Raw genomic sequence first — 19,810 nt, 5'->3', positions numbered from 1 at the left:
CATTTTTTTTTCTCTACAGTTGTGTTACAACGATTATTATAACCATGCTTTATAATTAACACACATAGTCAAACCTTATTTTTTCTCTAATCACAGGTGCTATGCGCCGCACAGTTTTAAAACAGACAGTGGGGTAATTTCTCTGGTGCGATAAAGACCCACTTTCAGGTTTTCTTTATCATGCACGTCCTAAAAATTTGTCATATTATTTTTTTTTACTTTGCATAAGTAATGAGTTATATGTTATTTATGCAATCGTCAACCAACATGGGATTTGAGATGCAAGTTCCTAGCTAAAGTCTATGAACAATAGTATGTAAATGTAAATAATAAAAAAAGAGTAGATAAAAACATTAAGTATTGGCAACCAAACACAAAACAACTTAAATGTCAAAACATAAGGGCAACATAACAATATTTACATTATTCAGATACACAAAGTATACATTCACTATCTCATTTTAATGGTCTAGGGAGTTCGTAAATTTGAAGTAAATCAGTGTGTTATTGTCATGTTTCCTGCAAAAGATCATAAGCACCTTACCAATTGCAGCTATTCATTACCATGACTTCAGTAATAGAAAACATAGAACAATTAACTATGATACTAAAGAGCCACGTGTTGTGTTAGCTGTTTTATTTCTCATACGACGACCTAAAAATAAAATACAACATACAGTTATAAATAAAAGAGAATGAAACATACAATTACAAAAGTACATTCGAAGAGGTTAGTTAAAAATAAAGTAAAACTAATGAAAATGACTTGAAAGTTTTGAGTTTTAATGATAGGGACAAAATAAAGAGTAAAGTGAATAGTACCATGATTGGCTTTTTAATGTAAAAATATGGTTTTTCATTAAAGTGAACAGTACCAGAAGTTTTTCGTTAAAGTTCCTTAAAAATAAAGGTAAAAATACAACTAACGCAATAGATTTAGGGGCACATAACAGACGTGATTAAAAAAGATCTATAATGTTCGGAGAGGCTAGTGTAATGATTAAAGATGCAATCTTTGTGCATGCTATGGTGAATATAAATAGATATCATAGAACATTTAGGTGATAAAAATTAAAGGGATAAAACTGGATATGAATATCCATTACTATTATTTTATTTTTTTGAGATAATAAATATTTTAATTGTAGACAATTTATGTCCAGACCCATCTAGCTCAAGTGAGATATGTTTACATTATTGGAATTTTACTTTTCCCTTCATTTTAGTCATGTAAGCTATGTTTTACTTGTTGGTTGCAAATTTAGCATTATGCACAAAGTGTAAATCCTTTTGTACCAATGAGAAATGTTTCCTGTGGAGTTCGCTTAATGTGACGAATTCAAGGCTATGCTTTAGTTTGCATTCTTTTTTTCCCTTCTTCAGTGCATGTACCAATTTTAGTTCTCAGCAGTTTAGTATGCGGTTTCCATTCAATCCAAAGAGAAAGAGATCGACAAAATCAGTGACATATCCCCTTTTTGGTGCATGCAAAGGGGGGCTTTTCAACATCAGGTATATCAATGGAATTTTTTGTTTTTATTTTTTTGTTGGTGTTGTTTGGAAAGTCTTTGAATGTAGCATCGGAAGTCTTTGAATGTGGGGTGGGAATGGTATGGCAGCCATGGACATTTATAATTGTCAAATATTAAAAAATTAAGCATTTGGTTGGAGCGTAATAGATGATTTTTTTTAGGATTATGAGGGAGTGGGAATAGATGAAATATGGGATAGAGTTAGATACTGGGCAACTTTTGAGCATCGGTTTCGACTGTGTTTAAGGATTATTATCAATCTTATCATTGATTCACATGTTAGCAGCTGTAAAGTGTGTTTTGGGGGTCAAATTTTGTTTAGCTTATGAAATCCTAATTGTTGAACTAAGAAGGCACACAACACACCACTCCATTACAAAATTGAAAAAAAGAAGTGAGAAATATAGAGAGAGCATACATGCCAAGTAATATCCACATGACCTAAAAGATGAGAAACTCTTAATAAGGAAAAGATGAGAAACTCTTAATAAGGACTGATCCGGACCATTTATTATAACATTACTACATTACTGCAGCTTAGCAGAAGGAAACATGTCAAAATGGAAAATTATGTTCATTTAGAAACGTAACGGTATAAATTGAATAAAAAACAATCAGGTTTGTATGCTAGCATGGATAGGTTAAGCTTTCACATAGTGTTGGGGTTCAACATTAAGCTTTCACTAGTTTGATCTCTTCGTGATACTTCTTGGTGCGTCCATGGCTCTGCTGTATCATTCCCACCCCACATTCAAAGACTTCCGATACTACATTCAAAGACTTTTCAAACAACACCAAAAAAAAAAAAAAAAACCAAAATTCCATTGAAATCAAAATTGCTATCAAAATTGCTATACCTGATGTTGAAAAGCCCCCCTTGCACGCATCAAAAACGGGGATATGTCACTTATTTTGTCGATCCCTTTCTCTTTGGAATGAATGGAAACCGCATACTAAACTGCTAAGAACGAAAACTGGTGCATGCACTGAAGACGGCAAAAAAAAACTGCAAACTAAAGCATAACTTGAATTCGTCATACTGGGCAAAGAAAAAATAAATTAAAAAAGTTCCATTGAGGTAAATGCCACAAACAAAATTAATACATATTGCACGCAGAGCACAAAACCCAAAACGCCAAAAACCAAAAACAGGATATGTCACTGATTTTGCCGATCCCTTTTTGTTTGGAATGAATATAAACCACACAGTAAACTGAAAACGAAAATTGGTTTCCTTCCTATTATTCATTTCTAAAAACCAAATTTGGCATGTGGGTAGTTACAGACATGCAGTTGAACCTCCCACTAAACTGAGATGAGATCGTGGGATTCCTTCGGAGCAAACTCCTAACCGGTTCGTGCTTTTTCATCGTAGTCTTTGAAGGTTCAACAGGTAACCTTTTTTCTCTTGTTTTTTTTTGTTTTTTTTTCCATTTTTTTATTATCCTTTTTTAATGGGAATTTTAACGAAAAGCTTATGGTACTATTCATTTTAACGAAAAACCATATTTTTACACTAAAAAGTCAATCATGGTACTATTCACTTTACCCTTTATTTTGTCCTTATCGTTAAAACTCAAAGTTTCCAAATCCTTTTTATTAGTTTTCATTTTTTTTAATTGGTCTACAAAAACAGTCATTTGCAGCACGCATTTACATCTTATTTAGATATATTTTTTTTTAATACAGATTTTTTTAGTTATGGTTTTTTTACTAATTTGTCCTCATTTTCCCTTTTTTGTTTGGTTTTTGACTTGGGGTACCAAGATTCGTTTTTTATTTTTATTTTTTTTAATTCAGGATTTTGAATTTGATGATTTTATGGAGTGTTCGGTAATGGTGGTGGGGTTAAATGAAGATTTGAAAGGATTTGGGGAGAAAGTGCCATTGGAGGAGGGAGTGAAGTGGTTAGGGTTTTTAGGGGTTTGGAGGGGTTGAGCGGTGAGGTAGGTAGAGGAAGCATACAAATTCCAAACAACAGATATGCTCACGTATGGACGTGAAACGCCCAGTACAGGAGAAAAGAAACGGCCCCCAAACAACATACATGAGCATGACACCAATGGATGTGAAGCGCCCAGTACAAGAGAAAGGGACGGGAACCAAGCAAATGATATGAACAAGTTACATGCGGACGGAGAACCAGCCAGAGCCCAGTACACGCCGTCACTGGGAAAAACAAAAAATGAAAGGAAATGTCCAAACTGGTCATCAAGTTCACAACTTTTGTTTTTTACCTGACATCAAGTTCACAACTTGACCTTGCTCACAAGTGGAGCGCTGATTGGCCTCCTCGTGTAATTTCATTTGTTTATATTGGGTCTTTTATAATCAAACGTTTCATCTGCCGACACAATTTTTATGAATAAATCTATGTTGAAGGTAAATTATCTTTTGAGAGAGTAGAGGTTAATTTCTAATCCCAAGCTGGTTTCCTAAGATGTGGTTGGCATGTGTTAGCTCTATAGTTGGAGTTTCTATTTGTTGATAGTATTAATCACACATTCAGGAAAAAAATGATTTTGCATGTATTTACTATTCTCTATAATGTTAATTGATTTTAACATTATAACTTCAATTTTCTTTATGGTAATAGAGCAAATTATCTCATGTGTGAAGTCTAAATGCTACATGTTCTCTAGGTCACCTGATTTGTGTTGCCCAAGCCCAACGGGCATACAACTGTGATCGTAAAAACTTCAATTTTCTTTATGGTATTAGAGCAAATTATCCCATGTGTGAAGCTTAAAGGCCACACGTTCTGTAGGTCACCTGATTTGTGTTGTCCAAGCCCAACGGGCATACAACTGTGACACCCTGCAATTTTTCATAAAGCCAATTGGTTTAAAAAGTAATTATTTTTTTGAGTGCTACTAGACCCACCCCAGTGTCCTATTTTCCCATCCACATGATAATCTCACTCACCATAAAAAATTAAAAAAGTAAAATGTTATTTCCCCAGCCACCATTATTCCCAAAATAACCATAATATTTTTTTTTTAAATAACTCTAATATATCTTTAAATAATATTATAATTAAATAAATAAAAATAGAAAAAATGAAAGAAAATGCAAGACCTAAGACCTAGACATTTATCATATCATTCACACCTATCGCCGCCCTACAGAGACCCCGGACCCCCAAACCACTCTTCTTCCTCATTTTTTGTCAAAACCGCAGATCTCACACTCAATTATCTTTTTTCTCCATTGAAGTTTATAGCCTTCGTCCAGTACACGCTCATTCATTCCACCAACCTTTCCGTCGATTCTAACCCTTTCCAAACCTCTTTCCCCCAAAGATATCACACCCCACCCACCATTATTTATTTATTATTTTAAATTATTTTTTGTCTTTTCAAAATTTTAGTATTGAATGAAATAGGGGTTTATGAGTCTTCTTTTAAAAGGATAAATGTGTTATTAACATTTTCATTAAATGATGGGTGGGGAAATAAGACACCGGGGTGGAAATATCACCACTCATTTTTTTTTTGTCAAGGTTCTAAAAGGCACTAGGTGCGTGCAACGGGCAAGGGCCTAGCCAAATTGTTTTTGCCAACGTTCTCATAGGTAGATGATGAAGAAAATTATAGAAATTGAGACGGATGTATGACATTGAAATAAAATAATAAGTAAATGCATGAGATTGAAATGTTTTAAGATGTTGCATGATGTTGCAATTAAACGCAAATTTGAGGGTGCAAAATGTGATTTACCCAAATATGTTTTAGTTGATAGCACAAATGTATTTTTTCCATGTCATCACTTAACGGCTAACTTAACAGATTTTCTAACGGTTGTATGAAATTGAAAATAAAAAAAATAACTAAATGTATGAGATATAAATGTTTTAAGGGTAAATTACACAAAACTACTTCAACCATGGGTCGAATCATAATCTCATACCTCATATTTTAAAAATACAATGTCATACCTTATCTTACAAATTTGTTATAATGCCAGACTTCCATCGGTTTGTTTGTCAATTTCTCTATTATGATGACATGGCTTGAGACAGGGCCTACTCCCTTCACATATAAAAATATTAAAAACAAACTAACAAATTGAAGATAAAAATTAATTAAATATTTTATTAAAAAAGTGGGATGCACTCCCTACCAACACCCTTACCCTTCTTCTTCCTCAATTCCTTCCCTTCTATCTCTCGGTAAACTTTTGGTTGAACAAATATGGAGGCCATGAACACACGAAAATTCAGCTCCAAGCTTTCAAGACTCTGTCATCCTAACTCATCATTGTATCGGGACCGTTTCTTTTCTCCTGTACTGGGCGTTTCACGTGCCTATGTTTTAGGTGCATTGTTTGGGGTCGTTTCTTTTCTCCTGTACTGCCTGTACTGGGCGTTTCACGTCCATACGTGTGTGTCAATGACCGTTTCTTTTCTTCTGTACTGGGTGTACTGGGCGTTTCACGTCCATACGTGTGTGTCAATGACCGTTTCTTTTCTTCTGTACTGGGCGTTTCACGTCCCTATGTTTTATGTGCATTGTTTGGGGTCGTTTCTTTTCTCCTGTACTGGGCGTTTCACGTCCATACGTGTGTGTCATGCTCATATGATATGACGAAGCCACGTGAGGGTGAGAAGTGGCGGCCGGAAAACCCACTGGGTTCTGCTGCTGCTGCTCCGGTGGTTTGCTGGTTCTGCGCGCAGCGCAGAGCTGACTTAATTTTTTTTTTTTTTTAAAACAACCAGGCCAGATGAAACGGGCCGTTTTGATAAGTTGCCACATGAAACCAGCTGACTTAAAAGAAAAAAAGAAACGGGCCGTTTTGATAAGTTGGAAGTAAAAAACAAAAAAAATTATATGGGGGGACCGCGTGTCCCCATTCATTCAATCTCTTCCTCTCTCTCTCTGTGTGGTGTCGTTTTCCCCTTATTTCCTTTTCATCCTCCAATCACAGCAGCAAGGAGCAGCCGCTGCTCCCCTTTCGAAGCAGAAAACGAAACGGACAGCTGTGTTTGGCATCAAAGTCAAACCATTCAACACTCAGCACCTGCACCGCCAGGGCCCAGCTTGACAGCTGCTCTCTCTCTCTCTCTGTTGATTGGGACCGTTTCTTTTCTCCGCGTTTCACTTCCTTTCTTTTCTCCGCGTTTCACTTCCTTTCTTTTCTCCTGTACTGGGCGTTTCACGTCCATACGTGTGTGTCATGCTCATATCTGTTGTTTGGGACCGTTTCTTTTCTCATGTACTGGGCGTTCCATGTCCTTTTGTTTTATGTGCATAATCTTTCGTTTTGCCCCGTTCTTTTCTTACGCTGTATTTGGCCGCTTCCGACTAGATACGGTTTTTGTATCGTGTTTTTTATGTTCGTGTCATTTTTGTAGCATATCGATATTTTAAAATGTCGTGTCGTGTAACACTTGTTAAAATAAACGGGTAATATGACCTGGACCGAACTTGACCTGTAAGTTAGCCGTTAATGAAAATATATTTTATTTCAATACATAATCAAATTGATAACGTAATACTAAATTAGTATCTACATATCACAATGTCACATAAATATTACTTCAAAATATAAAAACACATTTGTCTTTCAAATATTACATACCTCAAAATAAGAGCCTAATGAGCCATAAATTTAAATTTAACCGTTGATTGTTGTTACGTTTACGCTTACACTCCATTATTCTCACCAAATTTTGTTTTTTTTTTCAGATTTTTTTTTTAACATGCTTTAGCAGATACAGAAATATTAATGGTTCGGATCGTTGATATAACATTCAGATTTTTACGGTTTGTAAAAATACTGCTTGAAGTTTATAAAGTTTCTAGAAACTATATACCATTGCCTCATTTCGATTAATTGTAAACAACAGAATGTGATATCAACGATCCGAACCATTCATTTTCTGCATCCGCTAAAAAAATCATGTTTTCAGAAGGAAAAAAAAATTTGCACAAAATTTGGTGAGAAGAATATAGCGTAAACGACAATCGACCGATTAAACGTAAATCTAGAGTTTATGGACTGTGGTGTCGAATTTTGGAGTTGATCCCTTAACGAAAGTTGCAAATCATGTCATTATGAGCAATTTTGTGTGTGTGTGTGTGTGTGTGTGTGTGTGTATTTACATTTTTCACACTTCTATATTAATTATTATTAGTTTTGTAATAAAAAAAAAACACTAATCATGAGAGTTGGAGGGTTTTAAAAATCTAAACGACGATGTAACCATTGTCTAAGTGTAGTTGGATGCAATCACGAGCTTTTGTATATTTCTTTTTCACATTTTCTCACTTGTGTATTAATTACTGTGAATTTTTAGGGTCGACCAATCTATTTTTATCGTCTTTGCATGTCTATCAATTATGCGATTGTTCATGGTGGGAAGTTTGTTCTTGGTTACTCTCAGGGCTTTGACACTCGATCATTTCTTCTCTTAAGATCCAACCTATCCCACACAAGGCGCTTACTATCCCTTCTATCCTTTGGTCTCCTCCTTGGAAATTTCCGATCTTGCTGCTAATGGAGGAGTTTTCAAGAATTGTCATGGTCATTGTTTGGTGGTTTCTGTCAATGAATTGGTCATTGCAACTTTTTTTTTTTTTTTTTTTTTTGCAAAATTATCAGGTATTATCGGTTCGAGTTTGTATGCCAGGTTGGCATTGTCTTTGGTTGGAAAGTGACAGTTCTAGTATTATTTCTGCTTTTCAATCGTCTAATTTTGATCCTTTTTGGCTTCTTCGTATGCAATGGTCTATTTTGTTTGTAACGCATTTGAAAAATGACTTTCTACACATCCCACATATATATTGCGAAGGAAATTTTGTTGCGGCCAATTTTGCTAACATGGGTTTATCTTCTCGAACTTTAACACGGAATGATTATCCTCCGCCCGTAGCTCGTGCTGCTTTGTTTTTGGACGGTGTTGGCTTGCCTGACTACCGCGTCTCAAATTAATGTGCATCTCGGCATCCATGTTTGTCTCACTTTTTTTTCCTTAACTTGGTGGTTTTGTTCGACTTGTTTCGTAAGTTTAGACCTTTAGGTTTGGTTTTAGAGAGGTTATGTTTCATGACCCTCCCTCCTCTTTTTTCTTTAATCATTCTTGTTTTCGTCTTTATGTTTCCCCTGACTAAATGTAACTTTTTTTGTCGTTATAAATAAATTTTCTCTTCTACCGTTGAGGCTTTCCAAAAAAAAAAAAAAATGGAAAAGATCCCCGAGTATAAGTAAGAGTTGATGCAGCCCGAGAGTTTCTGCATTCCAAAATATCCTTTTTCATTATTCATATGTCATCAAAATTAGAAGGGTTTGTGAGCTTAGTCGTAATGGACTCTTTAAAAACAAGATCAATGTCAAACTTCAACTCTAGCTTTTCGCCCTATTCGTCCCCTTGTCTAGGTTTGCCTGTACGACTTCCCAACCTAAATTTTTTCTACGAAAAAAAAAGAATAAAGACCGTATCTGCTACCCAAGCTGATAATAAGCCCGAAATTGCTCGTCCTACTGCAAATTTTCACCCAAGCATTTGGGGAGATCGGTTCAGAGTCTACGACAATTCACAAGACATTGTAATCTCATGCCTTTTGCTCTCTCGCAAAGTTTCTTCTTTTTCCAATATTTTAGTTCATTTAATTAACAAATTGTTGATGTAGACAAACAATGGCCAAATGCAACGGGAACTTGGGGAACTGAAAGTAGTAGTGAGTAACGAAGTATTAACAACTGGAGCTGGTGACTTTTCACGACAACTCAAGTTAATTGATGCAATCCAACGTCTTGGCGTGTCATACCATTTTGAAAAAGAGATTAAAGAAGCTTTGGAACGCATACATATTGCTACATATAACGACAATGGCGTTAATAATAGTGGTGATCTATCCAATGTTGCTCTTCGTTTTCGGCTACTAAGGCAACAAGGATTTAATGTTTCATGTGGTACGTATTTTGTAGATTTATAGTTTTCTTTATTACAAGCACTAGTAAGTTACACTAAAGGGAAATGTGGGTTTTGGATAGGAAGACGGTATCTATTATGGCAATCCACCACTTGGACATATATGCATATATATATTAATTAAATAATTTATTTGTAGGAACGTCATGTGCACGAGAGATTTTTGGATGCTTTATTCTATTTTCTTTTTTATATGTCTTCATTTTCTGGCAATCAAGCAGATATATTGCAAAAGTTCAAAGGTGAAGATGGTAGCTTCAAGGAAAGCTTAATTGCCGATGTGCCGGGTATGCTAAACCTTTATGAAGCAACACATCTAAGGGTGCATGGAGAAGACATACTAGAAGAGGCTCTTGTTTTCACCACCACTCACCTCGAGTCCACTGCAACCAGTTTAAGCTGTTCAATGGCAGCTCAAATAACTCAAGCCTTGGAGAGACCTTTGCTAAAGGGTCTAGTACGGTTAGGTGTCAGGAATTACATGTCAATCTATCAAGAAGAAGCTTCACACAGTGAAGCTTTATTACAACTTGCAAAGTTGGATTTCAATCTTGTTCAATCTTTGCACAAAAAGGAGCTCACGGAAATTACTAGGTAATAAGTCCATTTTTATTTTTAATTTGAGCAAAAGAGATCCAGTTTGTAAGAAAAATATTTCTATAGTTATGAGTTATAATCCAATTTGTAAATGTTTTCATTAGATGGTGGAAAGAACTCGAGTTTGAAAAAAAGTTGCCGTTTGCAAGAGACAGGATGGTTGAATTGTACTTTTGGACAACGGGAGTATTTTTTGAACCCCATTACTCTACCGCCAGAAAAATTACGGCCAAAGTCTTTGCTTTTGGGGTAGTAATGGACGATATCTACGACGCATTTGGTACATTCGAAGAACTCGAAATCTTTACAGAAGCAATTAGAAGGTTTGATTTAAACAAAGTGTTGCTTTATATAAAGATTACGTTTTTCCAAAAGCCAAAAATTTATATGCTTAGGATGATCTAATGTTTATGCAAATTTCAGGTGGGATGTTAATTTCATTGATGAACTTCCGGACTGTATGCAGACATATTATGTTACACTTGTGAATTTTTTCAATGAAATTGAAGAAGAGATGGCAACAGAAGGAAAATCATACCGGGTTCACCACGCAAAAGAAGCTGTATGTAACACACGCATGCTTAGCTAGCTTGATTAACTTTTACTTTTTAGTAGCTTAAGCTTTATAATCATTTCGTTTTTACTTATCACCTTTTAAAAAAAAAATTGATAAAAAATTGTTTAGTTTAGGTTTAGGTTTAGAGTTTAGTTTTCAGTAAACAAAAGAAAAATTGAAAGCTATTTGTTGAGTTTTCAAAATTTAGTTTTCAATTTATGGGTATCAAACGAGACCTTTTTTTTTTCTTTTTTCTACTCAAACTATTGAGGATTCCTTCGTTGTTTTTTTTTTTCCAGAGTAGTTTAACTATAGAAGGTTAAGTTTTCACACTAAACATGTCATTGTCACATACAGTCGAAAGTTTATGCCCAAGCTCACTTGGATGAGGCCAGATGGTTACGGGAACGACGCATCCCAAGCATGGAGGAGTATATGCATGTTGCAACGGCTTCTGTTGGTAACAGCGTACTTTCAACTATATGTTTAGTTGGCATGGGAGATAATGTAACGAATGACGTATTCCAGTGGTTGTCCAATAACCCTAAAATTCTCAGAGCTTCCAATACCATTTTTAGGCTCATGGATGACATTGCTGGCCACAAGGTACAGGATATTATTCTCAGTGCATTGAATAATATATAAATGATATTAAAGTATTTGACCAAAAAAAAACTAATAAAAAGGGTTTCAAAACTTTAAATCTTAGCCAATAGCTATTTAATAATTTTATTTAATAGTTAAGACAATAAAAATATAATAAAATAAGATGAACTGCCAATTTAATTCATGAATTTTCACCTAAGTAAATCAGGTCATCTAAACTATTTTTAGAAAAATCAGTTCTTGAGTTGTAAAATTCTTCCAATTACATCCCTAATATTGGATTCGAAGTTACTCTATAAAAAATTTCGTCAGTTTAAGTCACGTTACTTGCATGTGATTCACATTGGGTAGATTGACAATTTTTCATAGAGAAATAGTGTATGGAGTTAATTAGACTTTAGATTGTAACCTATATGAAATGTTAAGGGCTTATACGCGAGAAAATGACGGTATTACATTATAAAATGTGTCAAGTGATTTAAGTTGATGAAAATAAAATAGGTTTGAATATAATATTCGGGATGAAATTAGCAGTTTTTAATGAATTTAGAAACTTATTTTGCCGAAAAATAATTCAGGGACATAATTCCCTAAGTTGATTATTCAGGGATTAAATCGGTAGTTCACCTAATAAAATATTTAAAAAAACACAAATTAGTTTTCCCCTGTCTCTCCTCATCCCTTTCACCTCCACTCTCTTTCTTTCATGTATGATTATATTTTTAATTCATATTACATGATATAAACTCAAAAAATTTGTCCAAACTAATGTTAAAATAACTATTTCGGATTTAAAATAAATATTGTTTACAAAACTGAAACTAAAATTTTTCTTCATTTTTGGAATTGTAATATTATATTATTATTATTTAATTTGCTTGAAAAAAAAATTAATGGAACAATGGTCAAATAATATATATATATATATATATATTGGTTAGGGAGTAAGTGTAGAGTGACATGAGAGAGTGTGTGTGTGTTTGATATGGATGGGTGTGAGAGGGAAAGAGAGAGAGTGGTGGGACGCATTGGACCTGCGTGTATGATTTTTTTTGTTTGTTTTTTGTTTTTGTCTTTTTGTCTTTTTTTTATTTACTATATTAAAGTTTTTATCATTTTCATTAAATTTGAAGTACATTTCATAAAATTTTAAGATGTTTCATTAAAGAAAGTTATTAGATAGTTTTTTTGTTAAGAAAAAGTTTGGTGAAGCCCTTTTTATTAAAGCTCAAAATTTGAACTATATTAAATTGAATATTGGGTGCTACATACACAAAAGTAACTCAAATTCTCTTTGGGAGTCAATTTTTGCAGTTTGAGAAAGAGAGAGGGCATGTAGCTTCTAGTATTGATTGCTACATGAAGCAATATGGGGTGTCGGAGCAAGAGACACTTGCTGTGTTTAACAAACAAATAGTGGATATGTGGAAGGATATAAACGAGGAGTTACTTAGACCAACTGCTGTGCCAGAGTTTGTCCTCGTGCGTGTTCTTAATTTGACAAGGGCTGTGGATCTACTTTACAAAAGAGGAGACGGCTTCACACATGTTGGGAAACTTATGAAAGATATCGTTGCTTCGCTTTTTATTGACCCAGTGCCACTTTGAGTTGGTTTCTTTCTGTTAGTCAAGTAGTACTAGTTTTCACTTTGATGGAAGATGATGCCGGAGAATGTGGGGGTCTATAATCCATTCAAGTTCCAAATAAAAACGAACACATCAAATAATATCATAAGTTTTGTGTGAGTGGGGTGTGGATTCGTACTTATTGTTGGTCTAAACTGTAATTTCCTTTATTTTAGTCAAGCTGTTAGTTTTCTAAATAATGAGTTGTTAGAGATCAAGGGCTGAGATTAGGCAAATTTGTACTAGGCTCAGATGTGAGCAAGTGTAAAGATCTCATAAGGTTTTGTAATGAAGGGTTGGATGAGCTCATAGGCTCTCCCAGATTCTCTCCCTCTCTAACGGTTATGTATTAGCTGGTATGATGAAATGATCTCACGCAGAAGAACATTTCAGCTCTCAGAGATTTTGTGCACTCTCTATCCTTTCACATTCTTCCTTCCTCTTCTTAAATCTTTTCTTCTCTGTGTAAATTTGCTGCAAATACATCACTAAATTCTACGGATTCTAACATGATATCAAGAGCCTAGGTTCGATTTCGGACTGGGCGTTGATTTCTGTGAAATTGTGAGAGAGAATCCAACGAGAAAACTCCCAATCTCATTCCGATTCAAGCTGAAATGGCTGGGTCTGGAAGCAACGATTTACGAGCTCCTGGTAGACAATGGGACTTCTATTCCAGAATCGAAGAAGAAGGGAAGAAAGAAAAAAACAAAGAAGGAGGATGACAAGGAGGATTCATCCGAGTCAAACGGCAGTGAAAGAGGTGATGATGAGCTCAGTGCGCACATAGAGGAACAACTCATGAAAGATGCTAAAGCACTGGGTATTATTTAGAGTGCTGTTTCGAAGGAGATCTTTCCTCGGATTGTGAATCAAGAGACCTCAAAAGGCGCCTGGGATCTACTCCATGAGGAGTTTCGCGACGATGAACGGGCAAGATCTGTCAAATTTCTAAGTTTGCGTCATGAATTCGAATATATGAGAATGAAAGAAAATGAATCTCTATCTGCCTAACTTACTAGACTGTTTGAATTAATTAATCAAATGAAATCTTATGGTGAGATCCTCACTCACCAAAGAGAAGTTCAAAAGGTTTTGATTAGTTTGTCTAGTAAATATGATCCAATCTGTGTTGTGATTGAAAGAACTTCTGATTTGAACACTGTGACTGTGCAAGAGGTAGTAGAATCTCTTAAGAGCTATGAACTCAGGTTGAGTAAACATGGGGATGAGACTGCAAGCATATAACATGCTTTCTCTAGTATGGGTCTTGTATCTAAAACACAGAATAGGCCATTTACATAGGGAAATCATAGTAAGGGAAAGAAGAATTGGAAGTCTAAGCCTAATAAGTGGGAAAACAATACTTACCAGTCTGAGAGACATGGTGAGATTACTGAGAGTGCTAAACAAAAATGAAAAATCTGTGATAAGGCTCACTATGGAAAGTATTGGTTTAAGGGAAAACCTAAATGCCATAACTGCAACAGATTTGGACATGTAGTGAAGGATTGCCATCAGCCAAAGAAAACTCATGCTGCTAACTATTTGAACCATGTTCAGGACTATGCAATGATGTTCTATGCTTGCCACAGGGCCTCTGTGCAAGAAAATAGTGGTGTTTGGTATTTGGACAGTGGTTGCAGTAACCACATGACTAGTACCGAATCACTGCTTATTAAGATTGACAAGAGTATAAGGTGTAAGGTGAAAATGGGCACAGGGGACTTGGTTGATTCAATTGGGAAATGTACTCTAGTAGTGGAGACTAAGAGAGGAACTAGGTGCATACCAGAAGTCATGATTGTACCTGGTTTAGATGAGAATCTTCTCAGTGTAGACCAAATGGTGGAACATGGGTATTGGTTAGTATTTGGGTACTTCATGGCTATCATATTTGGTGACAAGGAACTGCAAGATCATGTTGCTATTGTGCATATGAAGGGAAATAGATGCTTGGAATCACTATACTTTTGAGTTTTGTTCTGGGGTTGTTGCCCGTGATTGTAGAAGGGCTTTTTTATGTGGAGCCTCCTTCTCCTATAGTTCTTCTTCTGATGCTGCCGAAGCTGAAGCAGTGCTAAGGGGATTGAAAGTTGCAAAAGCTAACCGCTACAATCGTATCATCATCGAAAGTGATTCCACTACTGTTATTGACAACATCAAGAAACCAGATTGCGTTTTCTTGCGTTGTAACTGGCGCATTCTCCAAATTATTGCAGCAATACGCCGCTTTGCCTCTTGTTTCTCATATGTACATTGGAATTGGGTTGCTCGGACAGCAAATTGAGTTGCTCATATGGTAGCATCCTATTAATAATAGTAACAGTTGTTGAGTTGCTCATATGGTAGCATCCTATTAATAATAGTAACAGTTGGAATGGAGATTTAACTTTGCCAACCTTCCTTGTAAAATCAACAAAGCGAACATAACTCTTAAAATTATTTAGCTCATTCCAAATTTTTTTGAGTAAACTACATTACCCTTTGAGATTTGGGTGCAATTGCAACATCATACCTGCACATCTTTAAAACATGAGTAAATTACACAAAACAACCTCAACTATGGGTCGAATTACAATCTCATACCTCATGTCTGAAAAATTACAATGTAAGAGGGGAAGAGAGAGTGTGTGTGTGTGTGTTTGATATGGACGGGTGTGAGAGGGGAAGAGAGAGAGTGTGGTGGGACGCATTGGACCTGCGTGTATGAATTTTTTTTTGTTGTCTTTTTGTCTTTTTTATTTTATTTTCTATACTATATTAAAGTTTTTATCATTTTCATTAAATTTGGAGTACATTTCATAAATTTTTAAGATTTTTCATTAAAGAAAGTTATTAGATAGTTTTTTTTGTTAAGAAAAAGTTTGGTGAAGCCCTTTTTATTAAAGCTCAAAAATTGAACTATATTAAAGTGAATATTGGGTGCTACATACACAAGAGTAACTCAAATTCTCTTTGGGAGTCAATTTTTGCAGTTTGAGAAGGAGAGAGGGCATGTAGCTTCTAGTATTGATTGCTACATGAAGCAATATGGGGTGTCGGAGCAAGAGACACTTGCTGTGTTTAAAAAACAAATAGTGGATATGTGGAAGGATATAAACGAGGAGTTACTTAGACCAACTGGTGTGCCAGAGTTTGTCCTCGTGCGTGTTCTTAATTTGACAAGGGTTGTGGATCTGCTTTACAAAAGTGGAGACGGTTTCACACATGTTGGGAAACTTATGAAAGATATTGTTGCTTCGCTTTTTATTGACCCAGTGCCACTTTGAGTTGGTTTCTTTCTGTTAGTCAAGTAGTACTAGTTTCCATTTTGATGGAAGATGATGCCGGAGAATGTGGGGGTCTATAATCCATTCAAGTTCCAAATAAAAACGAACACATCAAATAATATCATAAGTTTTGTGTGAGTGGGGTGTGGATTCGTACTTATTGTTGGCTGATTAAAGTCTAAACTGTAATTTCCTTTATTTTAGTCAAGCTGTTAGTTTTCTAAATAATGAGCTATTAGAGATCAAGGGCTGAGATTAGGCCAATTTGTACTAGGCTCATATGTGAGCAAGTGTAAAGATCTCATAAGGTTTTGTAATGAAGGGTTGGATGAGCTCATAGGCTCTCCTAGATACACTCATGCTCTAATGGTTATGTATTAGCTGGTATGATGAAATGAGCTCACGCAGAAGAGCATTCCAGCTCTCAGAGATTTTGTGCACTCTTTATCCTTTCACATTATTCCTTCCTCTTCTTAAATCTTTTCTTTTATGTGTAAATTTGCTGCAAATACATCACTAAATTCTACAGATTCTAACATGGTATCAAAAGCCTAGGTTCGATTTCGGTCTGGGAGTTGATTTATGTGAAATTGTGAGAGAGAATCCAACGAGAAAACTCTCAATCTCATTCCGATTCAAGCTGAAATGGCTGGGTCTGGAAGCAACGATTTACGAGCTCCCGTTTTTTATGGAACGGAGTTCGAATTTTGGAAAGTGAGAATGGTCACCATTTTCAAATCGTATGGGATTTGGAAACTGGTAGACAAGGGGGCTTCTATTCCAGAATCGAAGAAGAAGGGAAGAAAGAAAAAAAACAAAGAATGAGGATGACAAGGGAGATTCATCCGAGTCAGACGGCAGTGAAGGAGGCGATGATGAGCTCAGTGCGCACATGGAGGAACATCTCATGAAAAATGCTAAAATATTGGGTGTTATTCAGAGTGTTGTTTCAAATGAGATCTTTCCTCAGGTCGTGAATCAATAGACCACAAAGGGCGTCTGGGATTTACTCCAGGAGGATTTTCGTGGCGATGAGCATGCAAGATCTGTCAAACTTCAAAGTTTGGGTCGTGAATTCGAATATATGAGAATGAAAGAAAATGAATCTATATATGCCTATCTTACTAGACTATTTGAATTAATTAATCAATTGAAATCTTATGGTGAGATCCTCACTCACCAAAGAGAAGTTCAAAAGGTTTTGATTAGTTTGTCTAGTAAATATGATCCAATCTGTGTTGTGATTGAAAGAACTTCTGATTTGAACACTGTGACTGTGTAAGAGGTAGTAGGATCTCTTAAGAGCTATGAACTCAGGTTGAGTAGACATGGGAATGAGACTGTAAACACAGAACATGCTTTCTTTAGTATGGGTCTTGTATCTAAAACACAGAATAGGCCATTTACATAGGGAAATCACAGTAAGGGAAAGAAGAATTGGAAGTCTAAGCCTAAGAAGTGGGAAAACAATATTACCAGCCAAAGAGACATGGTGAGATTACTAAAAATGCTAAACAAAAGTGCAAAATCTATGATAAGGCTCACTATAGAGAGTGTTGATTTAAGGGAAACCCTAAATGCCATAACTGCAACAGATTTGGACATGTAGTGAAGGATTGCCATCAGCCAAAGAAAACTCATGCTGCTAACTATTTGAACCATGTTCAGGACAATGCAATGATGTTTTATGCTTGCCACAAGGCCTCTGTGCAATAAAATAGTGGTGTTTGGTATTTGGACAGTGGTTGCAGTAACCACATGACTAGTACTGAATCATTGCTTATCAACATTGACAAAAGTATAAGGTGTAAGGTGAAAATGGGCACAGGGGACTTGGTTGATTCAATTAGGAAATGTACTCTAGTAGTGGAGACTAAGAGAGGAACTAGGTGCATACCAGAAGTCATGATTGTACCTAGTTTAGATGAGAATCTTCTCAATGTAGGCCAAATGGTGGAACATGGGTATGGTTAGTATTTGGGGACTTCTTGACTTGCATATTTGGTGATAGGGAACTGCAAGATCATATTGCTACTGTGCAAATGAAGAGAAATTAATGTTTTCCCTTAATGTTTGAATCAGTGGATCACATTGTTGCAAATAGAGCAACCACTGAAGGCAATACATGGAAATGGCATAGAAGATTTGGGCATTTGAACTATGACAGTTTGAGAATGCTACAAGAAATGTGTATGGTGTTTGGTCTGCCTCACTTACAAGAGCACAATCAGGTGTGTGAAGGGTGTGCCACTGGAAAGGCTCACAGAGAGACCTTCAATAAAGAACAAAGATGGAAGACATCACTTCCACTAAAACTTGTACACACTGATGTGTGTGGACCCATGAGTGAGACACTTGGTGGCAGCAGATACTCTCTTACCTTCATTGATGACAAATTGTAATGCAGCATTCCATGAAGCAGGAAGTTCATTCAGGTTCGAACTCTCATTCATGTTTTATGGTTCTTCATCAGATGTTTTTGTGTCAATTCTAGAGTCTAGACTCTAAACACGATGGCACCTCAATACAGACTTTGGTATTAAATATAATTGTGAGAAAACGTCGTATTGGAGGAGTTCATTGTCATTATAATTTCTTCGTTTAATATAAAGCTATAAATCTATAGCCTTCAAATTCTGAAATAAGTGGAAAATGAATTTAAGAGTGGTAGTAGTGATATGCATTGTTTATGTTGTTAAATCCAAGATTACTGCAGAAGAGAAACCATAGTATGGTCACATCTTTCTAACTTATGTCATTTTCCTGTAGCTTTCTTCCTTGCTTTCGGATTTAGGACTTCACATTTGTGAAGCACATGTCTTCTCGACGACCGATGACTACTGTTTAGATGTATTTGTGGTGGATGGATGTCCTGTTGAGGTAGTTTTCTCTTACAATATAATGTGTTTATCGTCATTCACCATGTCCTTTCTACTGTCAAAGTTTTGTATCTTGAAATTTTGCATGTTACTATATTATCAAATGAGTAATGTCCCATACAGGAAACGTTGGATGACCTTTCTTAAAATATATGCTGCTACTATATGCTTATTTTTATTGGCTGTCGATTTTGTTTTACTGCAAGTTGTTTATGTGCTTTCTTTTTGCATGCATGAATGTACGCGTTTTAGTCAGTGTTTATCTCTGATCTGTAATATGAATTGTTGTTGTGATTACATGAGTTTTATACTCATTTTTAACAAAAATGCATCGAAGTTAATCTCTTGCTTGGAGTTTACATTGTTTGCACATTATTATTGAGAAAATGATTTCATTCATTACTTAATGATTAAGTTACAAGAGTATTTATAAGGAGGCTAAAAATAGCAAACTAACAGAAAAGGGTAATTACAAAGGTAATAACCCTAACTAACTACTGACAACTGGAATTACTATTAGTTACTTCAGTAACTTTCTCTTCACACCCTCTTAAGCTAAACGGAGAGGTCGAAGTGAAAGCTTGTTGCGAAGATGAAGAAATCGCTGTTGTGGAAGAGATTTCATGTGAATATCAACAATTTGGTCATGGCTGCACACAAACTGAATTGTGAGGAGTTTAGCAAGAACCAGTTTTCGTATGTAATGATAGTAGATCTCGACGTGTTTAGTATGAGCATGGAACACTGGATTAGATGCCAATGCAATGGCTGAAATGTTGTCGTACCAAATATGAGGTAGAAAAGGCAAC

At 35.6% G+C, this 19,810-nt stretch overlaps 1 protein-coding gene across 1 annotated transcript; it reads left to right on the top strand.

Moving 5' to 3' along the window:
* The first annotated feature begins 8,354 nt into the window (after positions 1-8,354).
* Positions 8,355-12,898, top strand: LOC126592357 ((-)-alpha-pinene synthase-like). The gene is made up of 7 exons (XM_050258047.1): positions 8,355-8,453; positions 9,164-9,446; positions 9,687-10,059; positions 10,167-10,385; positions 10,486-10,624; positions 10,976-11,224; positions 12,539-12,898. The coding sequence occupies exons 1-7, from the start codon at positions 8,355-8,357 to the stop codon at positions 12,830-12,832; spliced, it is 1,656 nt and encodes a 551-aa protein (XP_050114004.1). The 3' UTR covers positions 12,833-12,898.
* Positions 12,899-19,810: the final 6,912 nt, after the last annotated feature.

Source organism: Malus sylvestris, chromosome 12, assembly GCF_916048215.2.
Source record: "Malus sylvestris chromosome 12, drMalSylv7.2, whole genome shotgun sequence".
Lineage (NCBI taxonomy): Eukaryota > Viridiplantae > Streptophyta > Magnoliopsida > Rosales > Rosaceae > Malus > Malus sylvestris.
The sequence above is the reverse complement of the archived record's forward strand: the minus strand, read 5'-3'. Positions and strand labels throughout refer to the sequence as shown.

Coding starts and splice junctions, on each gene's coding strand:
- LOC126592357 (XM_050258047.1), top strand. CDS start 8,355: ATGGGTTTATCTTCTCGAACTTTAACACGGAATGATTATCCTCCGCCC. Junction 8,454..9,163: donor TTGGCTTGCCTGACTACCGC/GTCTCAAATTAA, acceptor TTGTTGATGTAG/ACAAACAATGGCCAAATGCA. Junction 10,060..10,166: donor GAGCTCACGGAAATTACTAG/GTAATAAGTCCA, acceptor TGTTTTCATTAG/ATGGTGGAAAGAACTCGAGT.